The sequence below is a fragment of the Gorilla gorilla genome, chromosome 13 (genome assembly GCF_029281585.2).
Source record: "Gorilla gorilla gorilla isolate KB3781 chromosome 13, NHGRI_mGorGor1-v2.1_pri, whole genome shotgun sequence".
NCBI classification, from domain to species: Eukaryota; Metazoa; Chordata; class Mammalia; order Primates; family Hominidae; genus Gorilla; species Gorilla gorilla.
Window position 1 is genome coordinate 47,619,755 of NC_073237.2, and position 27,746 is coordinate 47,647,500.

General features: G+C 40.8%; 1 protein-coding gene across 17 annotated transcripts in view; it reads left to right on the plus strand.

Moving 5' to 3' along the window:
• BNC2 (basonuclin zinc finger protein 2) overlaps positions 1-27,746 on the plus strand; it is a 451,443-nt gene that overhangs the window by 36,933 nt on the left and 386,764 nt on the right. For 2 of the 17 annotated variants that reach the window (XM_055349829.2, XM_063696356.1), the window contains exon 2: positions 2,293-2,399. The exons of 14 other annotated variants lie outside the window; for them this stretch is intronic. In XM_055349829.2, coding sequence (XP_055205804.1) covers positions 2,325-2,399 — 75 coding nt within the window. In that variant the 5' untranslated portion in view covers positions 2,293-2,324. Of the gene's footprint in view, positions 1-2,292; positions 2,414-27,746 lie in introns of those variants that run through there. One more of the 17 variants, XM_063696354.1, reaches the window with a different exon arrangement.

Here is a 27,746-nt window from a genome sequence, read left to right on the forward strand (position 1 = left end):
CAAAAATGTAAAATGCTAACTGTGGAAGGCAAACATTGGCTTCAGGATGCATGTCTCCTGAGTTCTCTAAGGAAGTAGCATTATTTTCTTCTTTCTGCAGAAGAGTGACTGGGCATAGAGAAGGTAGTGGATTTAGCTATGGTCAGGCAGCTGGTAATAGCAAGGTCTGACTTATAGTCTGACTCTAAGCCTGGTGCATTTTTTGCTTTTCTGCAACTGTCTGTCGTTGCTACCAACACAGGGAAAGGAGGAGTATTAAGTGGCTACAGTTTTCAAAAGTATTGATCTGTTTTTGGAGTGTTTGAAATAAATGAACATTGACCCCAACAAGTGGATTTGGGGTTTGCTTCCAAAAATCTGTAACATTGAATTTTTTATTAGTATAGTTAAGAGTAGAAATTAAATACTACAAATATCAGAATTATTTTGCTTAAGGGATTTTTTTTTGACTGGCCAGTGATGGTCAAAGTTTTTTTGAGCTTTGAGACCACTCTTCATTTTTCAGATAGAATATTACTCAGAATCCAAAAATACAAAGCAGTGACCACCAACTGGAGTTTGTGGGGTCAGAGAAGATTTCTCTGAAGGGTTGTTTGAGCTGAGATCTGAAGGATGCAGAGAAATTAACTAGGTTGTCTGAGGGCAAGGTAGAGGGTGCTGAGTATTGCAAAAGGACTGAAGGCCTGAGATTAGAGAGAGCTTGCTTGGGACATTGGAGGTGTGGACAGGCCATTGTAATTGGTTCCGAGAGAACCTAGTAGAGTAAGGCTGGTGAGCTGGTATCAGACTGAAGGGAAGGAAGGGGCTAGGAGGCCATGTTAAGGACCAGAGTTACTACTCTAAATGAAATGAGGAGGTTTTAAGCAGGGTTTGAGTTCACATGATTTTCTTGAAGGGCTTGCTTAGCCACCCGTCATTCCCTTTGGAGTGGTCTTCCTTCTGGAGTCAGGGACACCATTTGTCTTAAGCGCAGTAGTAATAATTCCTTATGGCAAGTGGCCAAATAACCAGCAATTTCCAGCATGTGAGGCCCCCATAATGGGCCTGCAAGGACAATAACACTTGAAAAACATCAGAGAGAAAAAAAAAATTGCTCTTTGCCCTTAGTGAACTAAGGCTAAAGGAACCATAAAGGAATATAGTCAACCATTACTGCTCTGAGGCGAATGACCTCGAAGCTGTTGGCTTCCCAAGCTAGTTTTTTTTCTCTTCCTTCTTGGCATTTCATTGCTTGAGAAAACTGTTCCAGGAAATGGAAAAAGAATGGAGTTCAGACTCAAAGTGGGTCTTTACTTTTTGACGATCCTGGTAAAATGCTTACAGGGACAGAAGGTTGAAATTGTCAAGAAGAGTGTTTTTGGATTTGTTAATCTTGGTCCTCTTTGAAGGCAGGGTGCTTCTAAGAGAAGATCTTATTCATCATCTGATGAATAGGTCAGTTGTCACTTGGGAGGAGGGAGCGAAATTGGTGGTGGCAAGAGAAGGGTGGATTTGTAGGAAGCGTATCACTTTCCTGAGGGTTTTGTTCTAATTCTTCTCCAGATACAAATAAACGCAACATTGGGTGAATTGATTTACTTCTGTAAGACTGATTCCTGGACTGTAATAAGAAGGAATTTGGGTAGGGCGGGGGGGCTTACACCTGTAATCCCAGCACTTTGGGAGGTCAAGGCAGGCAGATCACCAGGTCAAGAGATTGGGACCATCCTGGCCAACATGGTGAAACCTCGTCTCTACTAAAAATAGAAAAATTAGCTGGTTATGGTGGTGCGTGCCTGTAGTCCCAGCTACTCGGCAGGCTGAGGCAGGAGAATCGCTTGAACCCAGTGGGCGGGGGTTGCAGTAAGCCGAGATCGCGCCACCGCACTCCAGCCTGGTGACAGAGCGAGACTCCATCTCAAAAAAAGAAAAAAAAAAGGGAATTTGGATTCAGGGACTTTTCTCAGGTTTTGTTCAGCTCTTACCACTTTGTTCTCCTTCTACCTCTAAATACTATATGGAAAAATATGTATTTTGGGAATTAACGTGCTGTATGTTTTGTCTTGAGGATTTCACAGACCCTTGAGAGAATATTCTCTTTATTATAGAACTTGGGTTAGGATTCGTTGATTCACTTGTTTTACAGTCAGGACATGAGTGGGGTGGAGGTCTTCAGAAATTAATGTCATCTATTGCCTACACTGATGACATGATAGTAAGCAGATCAAGTCTTGTAGCTATGTTCTTGAAAGGAACTCTTCTAGGCCTCTAAAACTGGGCAAAACATATTGTGTTCTCTGTTCTGTTTCACAGATTGCCTGGTTTTCTCTGGAATTCTGTGCTTCATGGCTTCTTTTCCCTTGATAACATGGCACATGACTGATGACGTCAAAGAACCTTCTAGATTTTCTCTTCTACTGGTATTTAACTACATGTAATAGTTTCATATTTTTCCTTTGAAGACTACCTTGTAGTTTTAATAAGGGCTCATGAATGAAACCTACTAAATGGACCGTTGAAATATCCTACATCCAGGAAGCTGCATTGCAGTATTTTACTCATAGCCAGCTGGAATTCTAATAGATTGGCTTGCTGATTGTCCTATTAGTTTTTGTTTTGTTTTGCTTGAGGATTCAACTTTTCTGGCTTTCTTTAACTTAATAGTTATGGCTGGTCTGTAAACCTGTAGATAAGGTCAAAAAATGATGGGTAAACTCTTCAAAGTTTCCTAGATCTTGGTTGATAGGAGTGCAAATCTAATAGCCCATGCATGTTATAACCGTTGCCATTATTTGCTCAGTGGAGTAAAACAGAAAAGCATTAGGGAGAGTCTCTATGGAGCTTGATGCAATTGGTGTGACATTGTCTAAGAAAAGTTGGTGGTTTGAGGAACAATAACCCAGGAGCACTTGATTGAGTTTTTAAAACACACAGTAGATTAAGGACAGAAGTGTGTCGAGTTCAACCACCAAATCTGTTCATATGGGTATCTTATAACTCTTGGAACTTGAATACTTCCTCTGCTGACTCCAGGTTTAATTTCATTCTAACCTTGTGATGCTGTTAATAACCAACATTGCACCACCCCCAAAAAGCCCAAAAAACAAACAAGAAAACCTCTCACTGAAAAACCATTATTTTGAATTTGACATGAGAGTCAATGCATTATTTGCCATTTTTCTCATAAAAGTTAGCTGCAAGTTCTGTTTAAGAAATTTTAAATAAGTAAATGGCACACAAATGAATACAGATATATGCCAGTTCTTTGAATATACGTAAACTCTTTGCTTATTGGTTGAATGCCAAGATCAAGGTGAATGAAAATGGTCATTGAAGCTCATCCATCTTTTAGACATTTGGCACTTCGTTGTGCAAATGTGCACATTGATAATTTTGGCTTAAATGTTTGGCATTTTTATTTGGAAATCTGTTAGCCCCTTTGAAGTCTTTTAATTTGGGAGTGGGGGTAGATTAGACTGGAATAATAATAAAGTAGGCTCTGCAAATAATTGCAAATACACAGATTATTTCTTTTTTGTAGGTTGCCAACAGATTTTATAAATTGGACCTTGACATTGATTATTTTAGGTTGTCTAACTTGTCAAGAAGTACAGTTTCTGTTACGAGGAAATAATGACGTTTTCGTTGAGAGGATGAAACATTTTCCATGACCATGAATCTGTTACTGGCTTCATTCAGCCAGCTGCCAGTGGAATCCAATTTCTAGAAGGCAGAAGCAGTGCCATTCACCCTTGCTGTTCTTTCATTCCTCAAATTTTAAGTCTTTCAGCCTCCAAGAATCCTTAGGGTATTCCTCTGCCAGGTTAAATGTGTGAATTACAGAGTAAAGAGTAAGTTGAAGATTTGTTCCATTTCCTGCTCTCAAATAATAATTTTTCATGGTTTTCTTTTTTCTGTTTCCCTTTGGTGATCTACTTTCAGAATCTGAGTCACTAAATGAGTTTTATCAAAGGAGAAAAATGTACTTAGATACTTAGAAATGGAAACAAGATTTGTAAGTTGGCAATCACCTTGAATGAAAATACAGTTGGCCTTCTGTATCCATGGGTTCTGCACCCACAGATTCAACCAACCGTGGATCAAAAATAATGCGGAAAAAATCCAGAAAATGTTACATCGTTGCTGATGTTTCAGTATAGAATATTTTTTTGTCATTACTGCCTACACAGTACAGTATATCAAATATTTACGTAGCATTTACATTGTATTAGTAATCTAGGGATGATTTCAAGTATAAGAGGATGTGTGTAGGTTATATGCAAATGCTACACCAATTTTTAAGGGATTTGAGCATTCGAAGATTTTGGTATCCTCAGAGGGACCTGCAACCATTCCGTACCACCCTGATACTGAGGGACAGCTGTACTAGGTGAATACTGCCTTGCCTTAGCCAAGCTGATAACTGTGTATGTTATAGAGATAATTGCCCTCCAATGCAGTTTTGTTTTTTGTTTATACCATGTTGGAAAACCATTAGATATTTTATTGAAATATAATTGTGTGGAGTTTTTGAAAGAAAATGTGGAATATGTTGTTTCAAAAGCTTTTCACATAGATTCTAAATTTCTTTACAAACCTTCTAGGCTTTTCACAGATATAAGCATTTATAGCAGAAATGTAGTGAATATTTTTATACATAGTCTCTAAAACTTAAGTAAGTCCCATTCTACAAATGACTGGAGTAGAAATAGGCATTAAAATATGGTGGATTCATGCACAAGTAGGTGATTTGTGTCCTATAGTGTGAATATAGTGTTTTCTATTTTCTTTAGGGGGGCATTTCTGGTCCCCTGGGGAAATAAACTTCCCATTTATTTTTCTTAAGTATTTTTAAACTTGGTTACTTATTTTTTTAAGTAATCCCTGCCACTGTTTATATGTAGAACCCAAGTAGCATTTGTAGTTGAATTTTGTACATTAAACATATTTTGATCAGCAAATATTTAACAAGTGCCTACTGTGCGTTAAGATGTTTGTAGAATTGCTGTTTTGTTTGTGAATGTTAGCACTGGGCATAGATCTAAATCCTCCTCTTTGCAAACACCCCTGAGAATAGGAACTAAGGTGAGAATGTGTTTTGGCCTATATCGTGTTTTCTAGTCATTTCTATGTATTTTATTAGAAAAATATTTTTAAAAAATGTTTTGGGTTTGGGAACCAACCCACTTGTCCAACTTGTGAAAGTCTGCGGAACAACACCACCATCAAAAAAGACAACATATTCGAATCAGGAATGTAATCACCCAGTCACCTAATAAAAAGAGTGCTTGAGTATGCATATGGAACAAAAAAGCAAAACCATTCATTTGGTAAAGGGTGAGTAGGGGCCAGGAGACAGCCCTACCCTGAAGATAGAATGCTTTAAAAACATGTTGCCATTAATATTTAAGACAGAAAGCGTTTTGAGCCCGCTCCTCTCTTCTACCCTTCCTCAGCATTCATGTTGTAGTTTGCTCCCAAATGCTCACAAGTCCGTGCCAGACGGAAATTCGCAGAGGCCGCTGCAGTCCCGCAGAGGCCACTCAGGGGAGGGACGCGGGCGGAACAGTCGCGCTCAGTCCTCCCAGGCCGCCCCAGGCCCCAGGTCCTCTGGTGCCTCGTGCCGGCTCCTGGCTCGCCTCCCTTCTGCTCTGCCCAGCCCACCCCGCCGCCCCCCTGCTCACACATGCGGCCTCTCCCCCGCGCCCCAGCCTCTGGAGTCGCTTCGAGGCCATCTAGTCATACGCTGTCCATCAGATGTGTTTACTTTTTTCCTGACAGCCGACACATCTGGAGCACATATTCAGGTTATTCCAGTGCCACTAGACACATTCCACAAGATCATTTCAGCGGTTGTTATGGCGATCTTCCTCCCTCCAGTGATTTTCAAGTTGCATGACAGAAATAGCTGGAGCTAACCAGGGGGACAAAAGTCAACGGGATCAGGAAGGGCTTCTTTCACAGAATGAACTAATTAGTGACCCTGCTTTCTTCACAGGGCAATGAGCATATGGTTTAATAAAGTGAGTCTGTGACACTTTTTTTTTCTCTGTAGGCAAAGCTGTCACTGGCTGAAAACTTTCCTGTTTTTACTGGTGGGACCGTAGTCTGCTGTCTTTCAACAGAGTTTACTTCACAAGTAGAAAATGTTTGCTCCTGAGAGTTAAGCTTCAGAACGTATTCTTGGCTTCATACTACCTAACTATAGCAGGTCCTGTAACTTAAAGAGACAGTATTAATTTTATATTCATTTCATGGGAAGGATTTATGCTTACTCAAGACTAAGCATTTTCGGTTAGGGTTTTGTAAGTATTATGAATTGATACCTGGAAGTTCAGGTAAATATAATGTGTTGTTTGCTGTGGTTTTTCTATAAAATATAATCAGTATTTCTCACTGGATTAGTTACAAATTTATTTGAACCTGTGTTTGGGCACAGTTATAGAATATTTTGGTATTAAAAGATTTGATTAAGCTACTCCATTTTTTATCACATTTTAAGTAGCATGCAGATGTCTGGTTATGTCTGTCAATTTTTTTCCTGAGGTACTTTTTACATTTTGTGTAGGATTTTGGATGACTTTATAGTGTGAACATATCATTGCAGACATGGAAATTTAGACCTGAGATCATTTAGTGTTAGTAGTAGAAATACTGCTTGCAGTTTATAATGGATATATAAGGCAATTCTATAAAGCACTGCCATCTTTGATCACTTTATGAAGAATACAAACATGCCTCAATAAATGTTTTTTGGATGAATGGGCATATCATATGGATTCAAACTAAATACATGTTGCCATTAATCATGAGTCTGAGATTTATAAATTATAGGGGCCCATTTTCTTTTTTTTGTATTCCTGTACTCTAATTCAGTCTTGAAAAATGTAGCCAGCTATACATGTTTCACACTTCTTCCCATATGTACCATGATACTCTTTTACACACGTGTGCACATAGAATCTCTTAATCTCCTTTTCTTGTTCTTTCACCAGTACTCACAAATTCCACTCCTTTGCACGCACCCCATTTTTAGGTTGAGACCCAATGCACTTAAGTCACCATGAACAACAAAGTTTATAGTTTTCCTTTTTGATCGAATTACTCGTGTGTTGACTGACTTCTCCGGATTCTAGGAATATGACAATGAGTGACAAGTAGGAGAATCAGAGCTGGACTTACCCAAGCAATTGTCTTAATCTTTCTCCATCAGTACAATACTTCTTTCCTCCACTCTCAGTCAAATTCCTGTTCAGTGGGTCCCACTGAGGCTGGTCGCAGCTGCTCTGGAGTACCTGCTCTCAGGAAGACTAGAAGAACACTGAAAGGTCACATAATTACATGTGAATTTAATTCACAGAGACCTGCTTGTCGCTTTTCCATGTGTTTCTCCTAGCTACACATTATTAACTGTGGTGCCTTGTAGGGCTTCAATTACTTGGGCAAATATGTATCGTGCAGAGACTGAGCACAAGTTAGAATGCTGAGAGTGGTTATAAAATTATGTTTTCCTCTCCAGATGTAACTTCACAGTAATTAAACCTAATGCAATGTAAGCATTATAGTCAGTGTTGTGGTAGCTATCTCCAAGTCTAATTGGTAACATCGCTTAAATCATAGCACTTACTGCTGGTTATCTGGGAACTGGAATAAACCAAAAAAGTTACATACATTAACCTTTGGTTTTTCTGCATCAGGTGAAGTGGATAGCTTGTCCCTTTATCAAAATCTGTCATCTGTATTATATGGAATTTTGATAGCATTTAGAAAATTTTTTTCTTATTTAGATAGCTCTGTGTATTCATCCATCCATCCATTGATCATCCATCCATCCATCTATCCATCCATCATTTCATCTGTCTTTAGGCTATTTTCCATAGTTTGTTGCCCTGGATTTGGAGACTTGATCCAGCACAGAGCTATTGTCCACTTGGGTTATTGGGGTTTCCCTTTCTAAGTAGATGATCAAAATCCATGGTGAAAACATGCTTGCCTTCCATGAAGGGCTACTTGTTTACTATATTTCAGTCATTTTTCTGCCAAAAGTAAAAAGTAAAAGAGTCCAAAAGATAGAAAAGAATCTCAAGTTTAAAATTTTCTTTTGCATTTATTATACCCAAGAATATGGCAAGCAGCTTAATTTAATCAAGCAGCAAGAGTGCCAGACAGTTTTCCTGCATGTGATAGCTAAATAAATAGTGGACCTCCGTATGGCAGTGATAATCACAACTTAGAGGGTTTTCTCAGTTGTGAAATGTTTGTGTTAAGGATGACTTTTTTGTTGTTTTTGTTACAGTCTGACAGCTGAAGATGCTTTTAAAACCTTCTAGTTACTTAGAGCAGAGCTATATGGCACAGGCTTGGTGGTTCTAAAAGGCAGGTCCTATCCATCACAGAAACAGCAAGTCTCTGGGTTATGGGGGAAGATTGAGGGGTGGGGGAGTGAAGTAAGGAGAAAGGGGGGCTGTTGTGTCCAGTTTACATTTGTCACCAGTGACTAGCTTTTAAAAAATGTATTAGCTGTGCATGGTGGTAAGTAAGATCCAGCTGCAGGGGATTATGGCTTTGAGTGGGTCGGGGAGCTTGGAATGCATTCAGTTCCATCAGGGGATTTGTGTCCCTCGTCATCAGCCTTAACATTGCTAACACAGTAAAGATTAGGAACAGACCAGTGTCACCTGCCCTGAACTTTGAAAAACCCTGGAACCATTAAACAAAGGGGGGTGCTAGTTAAGAAAGTGTCCCTTCTCTCTGTCCAAAGTGTTTTTCAAATGACACATGCAAAAAAAAAAAAAAATACAGTTATGCTCAGGTGAAAGACTGTCTGTGGTTGAATTATTTTCACAATTTAATGAACATGTCACAATCATAATTTCTAATGAAAAACACCTTCCACAAATAACTTTCAGTTAATGAACATTTTTGTGAGGTGATTTCCAAATCAAAATGAAGAGCCAGTAGTTAGGAGGGAATGTTTCTGAGCTTTAGTCTCACTCCATAGGAGAAAAAGATTTTGCTTGGTTTGGGTGACCCTCCCCTCCTCCTCCTCCCCAGGAAGAAAGTTAAGAGAACACCACAAAGGTTTACTTTTTTCAGGGATTTTGAAATTCAGCATACATGCCAGCAAGCAGTTTAGAGGCAGGAAGTCTTTTCTAGTAGTGCAGTCATGAACTGGTAAACTAGAAGCATCTGTAAAAATTTAGAGGGAATATCAGCTTTCTCAAAGCTCCAGCCCAAGTGTAATGAGGTGCAAATGATAGCACTGCATAATCCTTTCCCACCCCAATTGTGGAATGAGATATTGAGACACAAATAAAGAGGAGAATAGGGATTTCAGAACTCTACTGTACTGAAATAAATTTTGATTTATAGATGAAATGGCTTTTGGGTGACTAAGGATAGCCCCAACTTTGACGGTTGATGAGTAGAAAATAAATGATTTTCAGCTCAGCATCTCTAGGTACCATCTTTGAAAAGTGGTTGCTTTTGGACTGTGAGTGCATAAATGACATACCTCCTCATTCGGCTGAGTAAATTAACGAGAATTTTTAGTATAAAGTAAACTTCCACTGATTCGTATCTTTGGCAGGCACCTCTCTCTTTACAGAAAGAAAAAAAAAAAGAGGGGTAAGAAAAAAGATGTGATTTGTTTGAAGGAACACATCTGGGGTGTGATCTGCTATATCTTAACACCAGATGGCAGGTTTAGGCTGACAACTAAACCCAGTTTAGCCTGGTCAAACCGTATCTTCGTATGTCCTTTTCCCCCTCCCCTCCCAAACAATCTATGCACAGGAAGTAGAACAATTATTTGCACTCCAGGCTAACAGTCCTCTTGTATCTGTGGCTTTGGGTTCTCTTTCACTGTGCCTCTGCTGTTTATAGACAAGTTTGGCTTCCCTTGGCAACCCCTGAAACAGGTTCCCTCTGTGGCTCATACTTTTTTTCAGAGGTATGTTTTGTCGAGGCAGAGGTGTGGTGCCTTTAGGTGGCTGGTGCTTGTCATGACAGGCATGGCATTAGCTGGGCCGAGCAGTGACTAGAAGTGACAGCATTGGTTCGAGGTGCCTGGGGGCCTCTCAGTCATCACTCCTGCTGGAGCACTGAGAATATGAAAGCACCTCAGAGCACCACTGCTTATCAAGGAGATAACAGTTTGGGAGAACAGGGCCAGGAGGTGACTAAGGACAGGCAAGTGCCTTTCCCTCCCTTTATTTTCTTGTAGTAGATTTTACTTGAAAGAGTGTCATATATGTGGCCTTTAGAAAGAAGGCATACAAACAAGCTTTGTCCAGGGCCACAAAAGAAGGGACCTTTGAATTTCCAGAAGTTTCAAGTCTTTTAATTTCTGCCATTAGACTTACATTTTCTTTGTGTGTTGTATCATAAAATTACCAAACATTAAAAAACCAACCAAAAAAAACCCTTTAACACTTCAGGGAAAAGAGTCAATAAATAGTATATTATCCTCCTCACTGTCGTTAGACACATTACCTCCTTAGTGATAATGGTAGCAGTCACAGCCTATTTTTATGACTGATTATCAAAGGACCATGTCAGAAGTTTCTTATCACCCCTAACCATTGGGTTCCTTTGTAGATTTTCCAGGAATTAGTTTTAGATTCTCACTACTGATTAATGGACATATGTGTAATCTATGCAAAGAGCTACAAAATGTATTCATTAATCCATTCTACAAACTAAGATTAATTATAATTGTCTGTAGGCATCTTATAAGGTCACAATTCTAATATAATTTGATAGGAGCTGTTAGGGATTTGAATGAAATTTCAAAATCACCTCCACAGAGAAGGAAAAAGACCTTTAGAGAAAGTCAGTGAATGTTTTTATTGGGCAGAGCTTGAAGTTACTTCCTGAGATTTCTCTTCTTTCATAGTTCTGCTTTCTGGGTAGTCAAAGATCACCTGTTTAAAAAAGAAATAATTCCTGGATACCAAATGTTACTATAGTTATCAACATGAAGGCAATCAAAATTTTTGAGTAGATTTTAAATTGTTTTTGTTAAGTTACACATTTCAGTTGTAATTCTTTTTTTTTTTTTCTGAAACAGGATCTCACTCTATCGCCCAGGCTAGAGTGCAGTGGTGTGATCTCAGCTCACTGCAACCTCTGCCTCCCAGGCTCAAGCGATCCTCCTATCTCAGCCTCTCAGGTAGCTGGGAACACAGGGACATGCCACCACACCTGGCTAATTTTTTAATTTTTTTTTTTTATGTAGAGACAGGATCTCACTTTGTTACTCAGGCTGGTCTTGAACTCCTGAGCTCAAGTGATCCTCCCACCTTGGCCTCCCAAAGTGCATGAGCCACTGTGCTTGGCCTGGCAGGTGTAATTCTTACATGTCACTATAGAACTATTTTATATATAATGTTTGACCTATAAACTTTTCTACTTGCTATTTTAGAAAAAGAATTTGTTGGTCAGAAAGTCACTGAAGAGAGTTTAATAAGAGTACTGTTTGTTTTTTAATAAACTATTTACTGTGGTTCTTGTAAATAAAACAAAGCAACTTAGTTAATTCTATTCAGGAAACTTAGCTCAATTTCCTAGTATGAAGAAGGCTGATTTGATAGCTTGGAGTAGTAGAGACCTAATATGGTTTCAATCATTGTGTGGAGGAGGACATTACATTGATGAGACAAAACCATTTTCTAGGTTCTTGAAACTACTTGACCAATTACAGTAATTTGAAGGGGGCACTTCCTAAATAATATTAAGTTCAATTCATAGTATGAACTTTTGAGTTCAAGGCTTCTGTAATTTTTCTTGGCTTAAAAAAATATTCAAATTTATAGAATAGTAATGATGTTGGAACATTTGATTAGATTTTAGTGTTCCACATAGTTGACTATAATAATTTCTGAACTACAATAGTCAGTTTCAGCTAGAATATTTCCATTTATTCAACACCACATTAATCTTTACTTACTTGTCACACAGCTTTTAAAAAAATCTGATGTGAATTTGCTTTATTGCATTTGACACGTTTGGGCAAATGACAACAACTTTGGTGTTTTTAAAATGTTCCAATTCCAGAAATCAGCCTTCAAATAAGCTTCAGGCAGTTTCCCAGTAAGTTGTTAATGGATTGCCATCTTTCTGCCTCTCTTTTAAATTTTTTCCTTAAAGGCCATACTGGGAGATACTAACTAGTTCACTCTAGATGGCTGTACTAACCCTACTTTAGATACCACTGAGAGTTTAAAAGGCTGCGTTTTTGCATCTAGACTCACTTGAATTTGAATAACTGATCTCTGACCGTGGGCAAGTCTCTTAACTTCTGTGTCTTGGTTTCTTCTATTTAAAAAGAAAGATAGGCCTATTTTAGGTATGTATTAGGGTAGTAGGAGGTAATGTTAGAAAACAGAGTCTAGTATGAAGCCTAATATATAGTAGAGGAGGGTACAATACTTGATAATTACTGTTGTTATAACCTCCTCCTCCCCGCAGCCTGCGCCTCCCAGGCTCAAGCAATTCTCCTGCCTCAGCTTCCCGAGTAGCTGGGATTACGGGCACGTCACTACCACCCCAGCTTTTTTTTTTTTTTTTGAGATGGAGTCTGGCTCTGTCGCCCAGGGTGGAGTGCAGTGGCGCGATTTCGGCTAACTGCAAGCTCCGCCTTCCGGGTTCACGCCATTCTCCTGCCTCAGCCTCCCGAGTAGCTGGGACTCCAGGCGCCCGCCAACGCACCTGGCTAACTTTTTGTATTTTCAGTAGAGACAGGGTTTCACCGTTTTAGCCAGGATGGTCTCGATCTCCTGACCTCGTGATCCGTCCGCCTTGGCCTTCCAGAGTGATGGGATTACAGGCATTACCCACCGTGCCCAGCCCCACCTGGCTAATTTTTGTATTTTTAGTAGAGATGGGGTTTCACCATGTTGGCCGGGCTGGTCTTGAACTCCTGACCTCAAATGATCCACCTGCCTCAGCCTCCCCAAAGTGCTGGGATTACAGGCGTGAGCCACCACACCCTGCTGGGTTCTTCTTAATTATAATACTGTTTCCCAAGCTCCTTGCAACTTCTACAGTTTAGCCTGATATGTTGTAACCTCTTGCTGTTTACACTGTCCACTCTTGTGGAGGTAGCTAAGACACTGACTGCCAGGGCATGTTTTATAGTCATATGAAATCTGTACAAAAGAAAGTTAATTTTCATTCAGGAAGCCAATAACTTCTGGATCATTGCCTTGCATTGGAAATAAATTTTTTTCTCTGTAGATAAAAGGTAAGCATTATTAAGTTATTAAAGCAAACAAATAACTATAGTCATCCTGCCACTCCAAGAACAACAGGATCTAGAGTATAAAAGTAATATCAATATTTCAGAGGCCTACAGACCCTGTTGCTGTTTATCACTTTATCATTCTATTTCCTCCTTGAATCCTTTTTTTTTCTTTTTTTTTTGAGACGGACTTTTGTTCTTGTTGCCCAGGCCGTATTGCAATGGCATGATCTTGGCTCACTGCAACCTCCGCCTCCTGGGTTGAAGTGATTCTCCTGCCTCAGCTTCCTGAGTAGCTGGGATTACAGGTGCGCGCCACCACACCTGGCTAATTTTTGTATTTTTAGTAGAGATGGGGTTTCACCATGTTGGCCAGGCTGGTCTTGAATTCCTGGCCTCAAGTGATCCACCCGCCTCGGCCTCCCAAAGTTCTGGGATTACAATGCTCCTGCCTCGGCCTCCCAAAGTTCTGGGATTACACCGCGCCTGGCCTACTTGAATCCTTTTAAGCCATCATTGCCCTAGTTAGGGGTTTTCCCATTGCTGTTTGATTTTCAGATTCATTAACTGAATACTAATCCACTTTAAACTTTTAGTGTTGTTTTTTTTTCCCTTTATACACTTGGCCCATTTCATTTTAATGTTGAACAGTTGTTTGTCAACTTCAAAAAAGACCACTTGTGTATATAACATGATCTGTATTTGTGAGAAATATTTTTCCTCTAGGACCGTAGTAACCTTACTGAGTCTTAATATGCAAATATCATCGGTATGGAATAAAATATGACATGCTCTGAGAGTAACAAGCTTCCCACTTGGGAAGTACCTTTTCCTGGTGGCTTTTAATGAGAGGAAAGGCATAGTTATTTAAGCCTGGTTGTGGAGCTGAATAAACCTATCATTTGAATCTTGGTTCTTCTGCTTCCTAGCAATATAACCTTGGGCAAAACCTTTTACTTCTCTGGGCCTTATTATTGCTTTTTTTTTTGGAACGAAATTTTGCTCTTGTTGCCCAGGCTGGAGCGCAATGGTGCAATCTCGGCTTACTGCAACCTCTGCCTCCTTGGTTCAAGAGATTCTTCTGCCTCAGCCTCCTGAGTAGCTGGGATTACAGGCACCCGCCACCATGCCCAGCTAATTTTTGTATACTTGGTAGAGACGGGGTTTCACCATGTTGACCAGGGTGGTCTTGAACTTCTGACCTTAGGTGATCCACCTGCCTCGGCCTCCCAAAGTGCTGAGATTGCAGACGTGAGCGACCATGCCCAGCCTTTTTTTTTTTTTTGAGACAGTCTCACTCTGTTGCCCAGGCTAGAGTGCAGTGGCATGATCTCGGCTCACTGCAGCCTCTGCCTCCTGGGCACAAGCGATTCTCCTGCCTCAGCCTCCTGAGTAGCTGGGAATACAGGCACCCACCATCACACCCGGCTAATTTTTGTATTTTTAGTAGAGCTGGGGTTTCACCATGTTGGCCAGGCTGGACTTGAACTCCTGACCTGAAGTGATCCTCCTGCCTTGCCCTCCCAAAGTACTGGAATTGTAGGCATGAGCCACTGCACCTGGCCTATTGCCATTTTTAGAGATAAAAAAAAATACGTATCTCACAGAGTTGTGGAAATTAAGTGAGATGATATTTTCAGAGTGCTTGGTATGGATACCTACTGGCATGAAACATAAAGGTAGTCTTAATAGTATGTGATCTTTTGAATTTCTGTGGATATTGGTTTGGACTGCATATTTCTTTTTTTTTGAGAAGGAATCTTGCTCTGTCACCCAGTCTGGAGTGCAGTGGCATGATCTCAGCTCACTGCAACCTCCGCCTCCTGGGTTGAAGCAATTCTCCTGCCTCCTGAATAGCTGGGATTACAGGCACACACCACCACACCTGGCTAATTTTTGTATTTTTAGTAGAGACGTGGTTTCACCATGTTGGCCAGGCTGGTCTCGAACTCCAGACCTCAGGTGATCCACCCACCTTGGCCTTCCAGTGTGCTGGGATTACAGGCATGAGCCATTGTGCCCAGCCTGGACTGCATATTTCTTATTAATGATTCCTTTTATGCTTGTTGACATTAGGGCATAATTTCTGCTGCTATGGTAGACTTTATTAAAAATGATGACACATTTCCAACTAGTATTTTTTAAATAGAAATGGATATACCATAATCTTATACCTGAATTAATAAAATGTATCAAATACCATCTCTACTATTTGCTTTTTTTCTTTGACCGTTTGTTGTACAGACAGCTTATAGGTTTTGTTTGTTTGTTTAAATACAGATGCAGAGGGTTGACTTCACCTCACTTCTTAATTCATGACTCACTTTTGTCATTGGTTCATGCAATGTCCCTCTTTTGTTCACTTATTTTTGTTAGATTACTTGTTTGATTTTCTGATGGGGATAAGAGATGAAGGGACTTTTTTTTATTGCCAAGGTTCTGAGGTCCAGTGAAGCCAGAGTATATTGTTAAGATAGGATGTAAGAAATGGAAGAGATCTGCAGTATTCTCTAGCTAAGTACTTCTTAACCGCTTTAAAAAATGCCTCACTCCTTTAAATGAATTTCTTTAAAAAATTCATTCCAGGCACTGTGGCACGTGCCTGTAACCTCAGCTACTTGGGTGGTTGAGGTGGGAGGCTCACTTGATTCCAGGAGTTTGAGACCAGCCTGGGCAACTTAGTGAGACCTCATCTCAAAACAACAACAACAGTAAAAACTAGTTCAGACTCTTCTCCATTAAAATTCATAGATCTAGTCTGAACTTTTTTGATGCTTGAGAAAACTGAGACTCAGGTAAAAGACACAGTAATAATCACCATAATAATGGCCATCACTTTTTGACCATTTATTATGAATCGTGAGCTCCTTGCCTGTGATCGAAATGTCATCTCTAGAGACACCTAAGCTCATGCAGCTCATTGTGGACTTCCATTTTGGTATTCTCTTTAAACTTCCAAACCGGTTCTCTCTCCCTTCCCTTCCTTTTTGGGTTTAATTTTTTTTTTTTTTTTTTTTGAGACGGAGTCTCGCTTTGTCGCCCAGGCTGGAGTGCAGTGGCGCCATGTCGGCTCACTACAAGCTCCGCCTCCAAGGTTCACGCCATTCTCCTGCCTCAGCCTCCCAAGTAGCTGGGACTACAGGTGCCCGCCACCTCGCCTGGCTAATTTTTTGTATTTTTAGTAGAGACGGAGTTTCACCGTGTTACCCAGGATGGTCTTGATCTCCTGACCTCGTGATCTGCCTGCCTCGGCCTCCCAAAGTGCTGGATTACAGGCGTGAGCCGCCGTGCCCGGCCTAAATTTTTCTTAATTTTTATTTTATAGTTGCGGTTGCAGGCTTACCATTTTTGCTTGCAATTTCACATTGTATTAATTTTGGTCCATCTCCAGCCTCTTCCCCAGTCCTGCCTTTTCTATGACATTTTAGCTTGGTATTAGACTAACAACACAAACAATGCTTATGAACCATGCTTGCATCAAATGAATGAGATGAGTACATTGTCATATTGCTTCCTTTTTGAGAAAATTTGCTTTCAATCCCTGACCCTAAAACATAAAAGTAAATCAAATTTCAAGACGGCAGACATTAAAGAAAATATATGCCAAGTGTCCCAAGCAGTGCCTGGCACACACTGAAAACTCAATAAATGCTTATTGAGTGACTAAAAGTCTCCAGTGTGAGCAAAAGCTGTAAATCCTGGATCTACTTCTGTTGCTGGCCTAGTTCTTTGTGATTTGTTTAAGGCACGTTAAACCATACTCTGGCAAGGGAGAGGAATGAAGGACTATTTGAGAAACACCTTCAGTGTGCCAGATGCTTTCATCAACACTGCTCAGTTTATCTCCACATCAGCCTTGTGGGTTTATGCCTCTTCACCTTTTTTATTTTTTGAATGAAGAAATGGGAACTCAGTTTAAACAGATTGTCCAAGATGTTTGAATTTGAATTGGGATCGTTCTGACTCTAGACCCTTATATTTTCCAGACATCCATAGCAGTGTAAGAAATGATTAATTGCTGTTACTATTTTTAATTGCCATCATGATCATCATCATTATCACCTTTAGATTTTACAAAGTTGTCCTCAAATGGCAGCCTGTTGCCTCTAAAAAGGGTGGGACATTACTTTGCGAGGAGAGGAGAACATTAATGGTTCAGGCAGCAGTGTTTCTAGATCCTCTTATTCCTTACAGCACAAATCTACACCAGTCTCTTTTGTGTGTATGCAAATGGCTACCTGAGTAAGGGTGTTTGTTACCTGAGATCCCTTCCAGCTACTCAAGTCAAAGAGATTTTTAAGTTGGAATCAGAGTGTTCTGCCTATGTAATTTTGATATTTTAGATGGAAAAGTGAGCTGGAATGCAGGAAGATTTTCCTAAATGGAAAGGCGGCTGCCTCTTCACCCTCTCCACTTTCTTTTTCTTTGTCAGTTGCTGGAGAGAGATGGCCAGTGACACAGAAGTCCTTCTAAACTTTGGGGAGTCCTAGATGGTTGGCAGATGAGATCACTTGATTCCAGTGAAACCTACCAGCTGCCTTAAATTCACTCTTCCAGAGCACCATACTTTTTATTACTAGATTGAATTATAGGATAAGAAAAGTGCTTTGAGCATCTTTAGACCACACATGTAAGACTACATACTTGGGCCTGAGCCTCCCAATTTGGAGTAGGGCCTCTTAAGGAAACAAGAAAAAGCACACGTTATCCATGTTTGTGTGTGTGTATTGTGTCCTGTTTGCCCTTGAGATTAATTTTTTAATAAGTGCCGTGATTTCCCAGTTTTTCTTAGATTATATTTCTAATTGCTTTACATATTAGATTTGCCATTTATTTCACCTATCCTTGTTTTCCCTTGACTTTTTAAAATCTGCTGTCATTGTTATACTTTGTCTATCTTTTTTATGGAAGGCAGCAGAAAAATCTGGAGGTTTGTCTAGAACAAACTCAGTTCAGTCAAGGGAAGGCTGCCCAGCTTGGTATTTAACAGCCCAGAACTGGCCTGTGTTTGTATTCTCTACTGAAGAGAGCGTGCACACCTACATGCCCCTGCATTGAGCTTCGTTTCCTTCATCTTGAAGTGGTGGTGTGAAGAACACTCAGATTTCCCACATAAATCAGGAAAGAGGGTTCATCAGAATCAACACTGGTTAAAAAGAGGTCTTAATGGAAGTGCCTAAGTATTGTCCAAACACGGGGGATAAATGTGTTCTGCTTTAGTTGGCCAGAACAATGTCTCAAGCTAGTGATTAGGCTTTACTCCAGCTTTAACCTCAGGCAAAATTTATGCAGCTCTGCTACCGTTTGTCAGGTAATTAAAGGGAAAAAAGGGAAATATTTGCTTAAAGTAGAAGTGTTTTTTAATTAAACATGAAAAATAATAAATAAACGCAAGAGGCAAATAGGCAGTTGGGAAATTGTTTTTAACTTTCCAGTTAAAACATGAAGAACTTCAAGCAAAAGGCCAATATTTTAGGCATGGCTGGTAGTTTATTCCTTACAGAGCATTATTCAGCTGTGCTAGAAATCTAAATTTGAGATTGTTCCATCTTTGTGTCGAAGAATGTAAGGCATAGTTATTCTGTCTTACTTGAAAGATAATGCCCCTTACCAGTTTTTGCTAACCACTAACTATTTACTTGGTAGGAGAGGAGTTCTTCAAAGTCAGAACCTGATAGAAAGCCAATAAATAGTAGTACAAATCTTGATGTGGGAAGCACAGATATAGCAGGAAGTTTAGGCTAAAAAGAAAGGGGAAAATAACCTCCTCCCTATTATGGTTAACCAGAGTATTAGTTGGATTGTGTTGTGTCCAAAATTTCTGTTAATGGATCTGCCACTCATCACCAAAGGCTGAACTCTATCATCATTGACTTATCTTTAGATCCCAGATCTTAGGGATTCTGCATCCATATACCCTCATTCTTACCTGCTATATTAAAGTTGACTGTGACCATTGCAGTTGCCTGCCTCAACTCTTTGAATAGTAATATCCTTACAAACATTCCATATCTAATCTCTCCTACTGCTGTCCATCCTTCCTGTTGCTGCCGGAGAGATTTTACCTAAAGCTCAGTTTTGATCGTGCTACTAATCTTTTCAAACTTTGCACAGCGTTTGAGTTTTCCATGCCATGGTCCTTGGACAGCTTACCATATCTGATCTATGTTTACCCTACACTCCAGCTGTACTTAATCTAGTTTAGCTGTTCTTTCAACACAATGCAGGGCTCTTTTCCTCTATCTCCTTGACTTTGCTTTTGGAGTGCTTTATCCTACACTTCTTAATTAAGTCCTTTAATTTGGGCAGCTGCTTTTCAAAGGCTGGTCAAACAAGAGTGTAAGTCTTGCTGATTATATATCATTATAATATAATTTCCTAGGGTCTTCCTTATAATTTCTTTTCATGGTAGCTTATTCCTTACACTGAATATTTATACTTTGAGGGTTTGGGGGTGGCAAGTTAGAGATAATCATCTGAAGTGTTTGTTTCCTTGGAGATCATAAGGTAAAGTGAATAGCATTATCTCTGTTGAGTGTCTTAGAACTAATAGGGAACAAAAAAGCACTTGTCAATCCCAATGGACAGATGTGATTTATCTTGGTATGTCTTTGAGAGGTAGAATCACCATAATGTATAGGAGCCCCCCTAGATATTTGGTGGGTGTGGCATTTGGCACATTATGTTGAATTTCCCTGCTTCTCTTTCCAACAGTAATCCTTGAGCCATTTTTTGTTGTTTGAACAGTATCTAGCTGATATCTGTTATCTAAAACTTTGCCATTTAGTGGTGGTCATCTGTTTACCCATAAGGTGAAATGTTACTGAGGACACTTCCAAAGGTAGTCTAACTGTGATCTCTTTGTTTGGGTTTGCATGCATTTCTGAATATATAAATACAAACTTGGATAATTTAGGGATAATTACCTATATTAGCAAATAGTGGTTTATGAAAGGAGTAAAATTTCTTTTAAATAGTAAGGCTTCTCTAGGCCCTTTGAATATTTGAGTTGCAAAATACTGATCACAGCCTGAAGGAAAACATCTGTTGTGTAAAGCTGAACCATATCTATATATCTATGCCAATAAAGACATATTGAGTGCCTAGATATATGAAAGGGAGAGAGTGTGTGTATGTGTGTGTCCCTGTGTGCACTCACGTGCTGGCCCACCAACTATATAAATATGTACCCCCCTATATTCTTTACCTTATAGACAAGGCAAAAACATTTATCATTGCTCTTGCCTGGAGTTATGTCCACCTTCATCTTACTGCAAGTGTCAGAGCAACCTACAAAATAGTAAACGAGGAGATGAAACAAGTAGGGCCAGAAAACATTGTCCACAGCCCAGTGGTCCGTGTCACCATTCTTCTGCTTCTAGCATATATTGCATAATCAGGACAGACGAGACAAGCCAAATCCTTTTAGTACACCGTGTCTGGGGAGGTTATGGAGTCTCAGAGGTTAGTTGTCATTTTAACAATCTCGATTGTGACAAGATCTTGGAAGTCATCTGAGAATGTCATGAAAACCATATTCCCATTGCTTTTATTTCTGCCGGACACTTACTGGGTGGGGAACATCTTTGATATATATAAAACAAAAACAAAAAAACAAAAAACCAACCAAGTGAAAAACCTATGTTCTTTGCATTGAGGTCACATTAAGAATACCTCCTCTTCTACAGTTCAACCAAAGCTCTTGCAAGAAAATGAGTTTGCTTTGTTTGTATTTATAATGAATCACTGTAATTGCAACTAGAAGCTTTGTAGTTATGATTATTCATCCCCTCTTTCCATTCTCACAGAAATGTCAGGTTCAGGATAGATTTTTAAGACTCTAAAAATAATAGTTTATTGGCCGGGCACGGTGGCTCATGCCTGTAATCCGGGCACTTTGGGAGGCCGAGGTGGGCGGATCATGAGGTCAGGCGATCGAGTCCATCCTGGCTAACACGGTGAAACCCCGTCTCTACTAAAAATACAAAAAATTAGCCGGGCGTGGTGGCGGGCGCCTGTAGTCCCAGCTACTCGGGAGGCTGAGGCAGGAGAATGGCGTGAACCCGGGAGGCGGAGCTTGCAGTGAGCCGAGATCGCACCACTGCACTCCAGCCTGGGCGACAGAGCGAGACTCCGTCCCCCCAAAAAAAAAAAAGAAAAAAAAAATAGGTTTTTCTGCTTGCTTCCGTTATGGTAATTTTGTGGGTATATAGACCTTTAGGAATTTTTCTTCTTTTTGAGACGGAGTCTCGCTCTGTCCGAGGCTGGAGTGCAGTGGCGCCATCTGAGCCACTGCAACCTCGGCCTACAGGGTTCAAGTGATTCTCCTGCCTCAGCCTTCCAAGTAGCTGGGCCGTCACCACGCCCGGCTAATTTTTGTATTTTTAGTAGAGACAGGGTTTCACCATGTTGGCCAGGCTGGTCTCCAACTCTTGACCTCAGGTAATCCGCCCACCTCGGCCTCCCAAAGTGCTGGGATTACAGACGTGAGCCACCGTGCCTGGCCAAGCTTTAGGAATTTTTCTTTTTTTTTCTTTTTTTTTTTTTTGAGACGGAGTCTCGCTCTGTCCCCCAGGCTGGAGTGCAGTGGCGCCATCTCCGCTCACTGCAAACTCCGCCTCCCGTGTTCACGCCATTCTCCGGCCTTAGCCTCCCGAGTAGCTGGGACTACAGGCGCCCGACACCACGCCCGGCTAATTTTTTGTGTTTTTAGTAGAGACGGGGTTTCACCGTGTTACCCAGGATGGTCTCGATCTCCTGACCTCGTGATCTGCCCGCCTCGGCCTCCCAAAGTGCTGGGATTACAGGTGTGAGCCACCGCGCCCTGCCAGGAATTTTTCTATTTTGAAAATTTATATTGTTTTTCTTGAGGTAACCAGAGACACTAAAATATACTACTAAGTGTGTGTTTTGTTAGTATTGTTTTTGTCCTGTTAATTAGCAGTTTTATTTTTATTTTTATTTTATTTTTGTTGCTTAACATTTTTCAGAAATTATAGCTAAACGTATTTTGAATGAACCCAACTGGAATGTTAGTTTTTAAAAATAAATTTTGTTTCAACCTGTGCAGCTGTAGTTTACTTTCCAGGCATGAGAAATATCTATTCTATTAAGTCCTATGAGGAATATGTGTCATACACATTTAAGAAAAAACTGTTTAAGATGAAACATTCCAAAAATGACTTCCCCCTGGTGTGAAGTAAAACAAAAGCCTCAATTGCATCTCTGCCTGTGGTAATGACACGAGGTGACAAACTGCAGGCAGGTGAGGTTTGTGGGGATGATCTCACACCTGCACCTCGAGCTTGGGGAACAGATGGGTTTGGAGCTGGCGTCTGGCCTTGCTTTCTTTTTGATGCAAGACCAGCTCTCAGGCTGGGAGCCCCCACATTTGCACGGAAGACTCCCAAGTGTTTTAACATAGGCAGATGGGACTGCTGGTGGATCATATTCCCTGGTTTTGTGAATCTTTTCCCTGGGATGGAGAGGTGAAGAAGCCCCAGCGCAAGCACCACCAACCTCCAAGCCCAGAGCCCTTACATCAAGCCAGAGCTTTGCCTGCCAGGCGGGTTTCACTTCAGAAACCCAGAGACTGAGGATCTGTGCCCTCTTCAGTCTTAGTTCTGTAGCCAGGCAGGTAGCAAAAGGTGAACCCAGTTGAAGGGTTCCTTCCCTGCCAGTCCCTGCTTCATTCCCCTGCAGCTGATCAGCAGAACTCTGGAAGCAGTTAAGGCTGGAAAACCTTGTGGGCAGGCAGAGCTCTTTCTGCAGTAGCACTCAGAGATGACTACTGATTAATTCTTTTTCACACCTCCCTAAAGAAATCAGGTATGTATACCTCTGAAGGGAAGGTCAGGGTAGAATTCTGTTTGAGACCTCCGCTGCATCATCTAACCCAACTCAAGACAGCTTTGTAGAAACCATCAGGCCCACCAATGTTTTACTGCTTTGCCCCCTTCACTAAGGCCATTCACTAGGGGCCCTTCTTTTCCTTTCAACACTAGTGTTGTCTTCGCAAATGCGTTTTTAGAGTGTCTCCACATGCATAGCTTCCCAGGGACATTTTGCAGAAAGGTTTGCACTCCTTTCTTAAGAGCAGTTCTGCTGCCTCATTTCTGTTTACATATGTACTGAATAGTCAGTCCATGTCCAGCCTTCACATGGGTTTGATTTTCCCTGTACACTGTTTTTTTTTTTTTGAGATGGAGTTTCACTCTTGTTGCCCAGGCTGGAGTGCAATGGCTCGATCTCGGCTCACCGCAACCTCCGTCTCCCTGGTTCAAGCGATTCTCCTGCCTCAGCTTCCTGAGTAGCTGGCATTACAGGTGCCCACCACTATGCCTGGCCAATTTTTGGTATTTTTAGTAGAGATGGGGTTTCACCATGTTGGCCAGGCTTGTCTTGAACTCCTGACCTCACATGATCCACCCGCGTTGGCCTCCCGAAGTTCTGGGATTACAGGTGTGAGCCACCGTGCCTGGCCCCCTATACACTGTGGTTTTTTTTTTTTTTTTTTTTTTTTGGTCTTTTGAGACGAAGTCTCACTCTGTTGCCCAGGCTGGAGTGCAGTGGCACGATCTTGGCTCACTGCAAGCTCCGCCTCCCGGGTTCATGCCATTCTCCTGCCTCAGCCTCAGTCCCAGAGTAGCTGGGACTACAGGCGCCCGCCACCATGCCTGGCTAATGTTTTGTATTTTTAGTAGAGACGGGGTTTCACTGTGTTAGCCAGGATGGTCTTGATCTCCTGACCTTGAGATCTGCCCGCCTCGGCCTCCCAAATTGCTGGGATTACAGGCGTGAGCCACTGCGATGGCCCCTGTACACTGTTTTAAAAGAGTTCAGGCCCCTTTTAAAAAAAATTTGGGGAGATTTCATATGACAGCTCAGAGTTCTGGTTTCTCTTGAAAAAGAGAAGGATGATCTAGCAACTGGAGGGTCTAGCAACACCTTGTCTACATTCCCATGGAACTCTGAGGTAGGGTAGCTGGCTAGCGGCTTTTCTCTTTGGATCACTGACTTTAAGCATTTTTGATATAGACATGTGCATGAACTTATCCTTACTATGTGTGATGCATTTTGTTCAGTTTCATTTAAGCACAAATGGTTAAGAGCCGCTAAAATGATTTTCACCATCCACCAATGCCTGTGACCTGCAGTTTGAGAAGCAGTGCTTGGGATTTGGCTGCAGGGTCTGCTTGCCAGGGCCTTCCCCATGAATGTGCATCACTGCTTAACCCCTGGCCTGCAGCGGCAGCATCTGGTTTCACAGACTCATTGTCATTGTCATTCACATGAGGTAAACAAACAGCTCTGTGGGACGCCTAGCCTGTAGCCCCTATTTAGGCTGTGGGTATCCAGGTGAGGACTGGTCTTTTCACGACTCCTTGGTTTTGCAAGGCTGAAAACAAAGGCAGAGTGAATGCCTCTCTTGTGTCTCACCACAGCTTCTAGCCCCACCCCTGCCAAGGTAAATGAACAGGGAGAAAATATGCTGTCTTGTGGAAGACTACACCAAGCCTGTCCTATGGATTGCATAACAGTGGGCCCCAGTAGACAGGTCAGGGACAATTCATATTACAATGGTATTCTTTTTATAAAGCAAAGCAAGTTTTTAACCATAAGTTACCTTAGTGGCTTTACATTTGCATTACAGATTTTTAAGTACTGTCATTAATTGAGATGGGTCAGTAGGCAGGGGGCAGAAAAAGACTAAAGAGCTTCTTTAATCATCTTTACCTTTGCATTTTATCATCCTAGAGGGGAGGCAGAGAAGCCTCTTACTCATCAGGACCATCAATGGACCATGGCCATCAAAGCATTGATTAGGAAAGATGAAGCATCTTTTTATACAATTTAAATAATACATTCTTATTCAGCCATTCAAATTTTATTCCTTTATCATGTAGAAAGAACTCAGAATTTTGAGTCAGAAGATGTGGCTTCTTGTTCTGGGCACACTGTTTTCTTTTTTTGTGTTTTTGAGACAGAGTCTTGCACTGTCGCCAGGCTGGAGTGCAGTGGTGTGCTCTCAGCTCACTGCATCCTCTGCTTGCAGAGTTCAAGCAATCCTGCTGCCTCAGCCTCCCGAGTAGCTGGGACTACAGGCACGCGCCACCACACCCAGCTAATTCTCAATACATTACAACGCATTCGCTCTTGGTTCAGGAGACTCCTGAATTGCTGTGCATTGAGTTTTTAGGAAGGGAATTCAGCAGGTACACCCTCGTTTGACCTATTGAAAGCTGGTGTGGAAATAAAAGTATCACATATTTATTTGCATAAGTCTATGACAGAAGCAAAAACTGGACGGAGAGAGTTCTTGCTCCTCATCCCAGGGCTCTTATCCTAACACTGAAGTTACTGGATTTCTGCAATCGAAGGCATTTTTTTTTCCATAAAAAAAAATTGAACTTTCTGATGTTTTCAAATCTCTCCTAGCCCTAATGTGTTGAGTGATAACACACTGGAGACCACTGAAAAGGTCATCAGAGAGTGATCCAGGAGGGGGCTTGTTTTTGGCTCTTATCTCATTGTCAACAGTTCTTCCTCTAGCGGCAGCTCCCATCACATGCAGCGCTGAGACAAGGCCCTTGTTCTGACAAAGGGCACTTAGACCCAGGCCATTTAAGCCTCAGCCGAAACAACTGATCTACTTTAGAATTTGATATGAAACAATTCTGGCATCTAAGAAGTTGCCTGGGAACCAGTGTTGTGCCTGGTTCCAAGTCTGTGAATGAGCTGTTGTCAGATGGCAGAGATGAGCCTCTCTTCTCAGTATGGCTGGTGAAAGAGGAGGTGGAGCTCTCTTCTTTAGGGGACAGCCAAGTACATTAGTACCTCTGTTTTTTGGTATGGGAAGTAGGAGATTTATGTTCTTTTCCTGTCCGAGTCACCAGCTTGCTTGCCTTGGGCTAGTTGCTTTCAGAGTCTCTGGGCCTCATAGCAATTCACAGACCTTACAGTGTTTATTTTGCTACCCAGGTTTTAGATCTTTATTGTAGCTACTCTTATTTTTTTCTATTTTATAAATAGGAAAATTGAAGTTGAAATAAAAAAAAAGCTTGGGCAACATAGCAAAACCCCATTTCTACAAAAAAACATTGGTCAGTTGTGGTCACATACGCCTGTAGTCCCGGTTACTCAGGAGGCCGAGGTGGGAGGATCACTCGAGTCTGGGAAGTTGAGGCTCCAGTGAGCCGTGGTCGCACCACTGCAGTACAGCCGTGGTGACAGAATGAGACTCTGTCTCAAAAAAAAAAAAAAAAAAGTTGCCTAAGATCACACAACTAGGATATTGATAGATTCAGGCCTGGGGCTCAGGTTGGTGTGATTCCAGGGCCTGACAGCTGTTAGCCTCTACCTCTAACTTTTAATTTGAGGGATCCTTCTAATGGGAATAATACAGGATTCTAGGCTTTGCTGTTTGTCAAATAAATTTCAATGAAATAAACTGAGAGAATAATAATGAAAATGGTGGGTAATTAGCCTAACAAAAGATAATTTGCTGTCAGTATTCTATTAGTGTGTATTTCTTATTGTTCATTTATTCTTCCTGTGTTTAAAAAATTTTAAGGTTGAATATTGAAATATGTCTAACACTTGTAGCTATCAGAAACATACTCTGAAATTTTGTTATTCTTTAAATAGGTGAGTTACACATTTTTAATACTCATATAATTAACATATATGGCCCACCTCCTTTTTGCCAGGTTCTGTGCCATGTATTATTATTCTTATTTTACAGACAAGGAAACTTAAGCTCAGAAAGTTAATTATCTTGTCTGACTGCCACATAGGTAGCCATGCTAGGATTTGCCTATGTTCTTTTATTCTACAAAGTATATTTATAAAATTCTATTTTTGGATATTATGAGTTTATCTGTTAGGAAATTTTTAAGTTCATTTCTCACTCCACAGTGAGAAAAAAGGCATTCTAGACAGAAAGATAATTTTCAGGTGTCAGAAATCACTTTCTAACTGGAATTTTTTATATTTTAGATAACAATAGCTTTATGTTAATCAATGAATTAGTTACAGGTCTTTATCCTCAATGGGTTCAATTAAACAATTTAGTAATGTAAGCAGGAATTAAGTGTCTTCTGTCACTCTTTTACTTCCTTCCCACAGATAGTGTTTAGAACGTTTTAGGTCCCTCTCTTCATGGAGCATTTCCCTGTTGACCTCCCCTCCCTCCACCTCCTTCTCATTTTCTTTCTTCATTTTGCTGTAACCTTCTCCCCAATAAAACTTCCATCTTTTTTAATTGCATGAAGAGACAATTGGTGCATATTGCAAAACAGGATATATTTTGTAGACTGATGTAATAATATGGTATCTTATTTCTTTTCGTGATCATGGGAAGATTTAGAAGAAGATTTGGGTTAATAAAATGATAGTTTCTGTCCTATAAACCCTGTTTTCATGGAAATTGATACTATGTTGTGTTCTGATACTTAAAAATAACTTTCTGTAGATAACATTTAATGCTTTTGCCATTATTCTTATTCATTCTAGTCATAAAGAG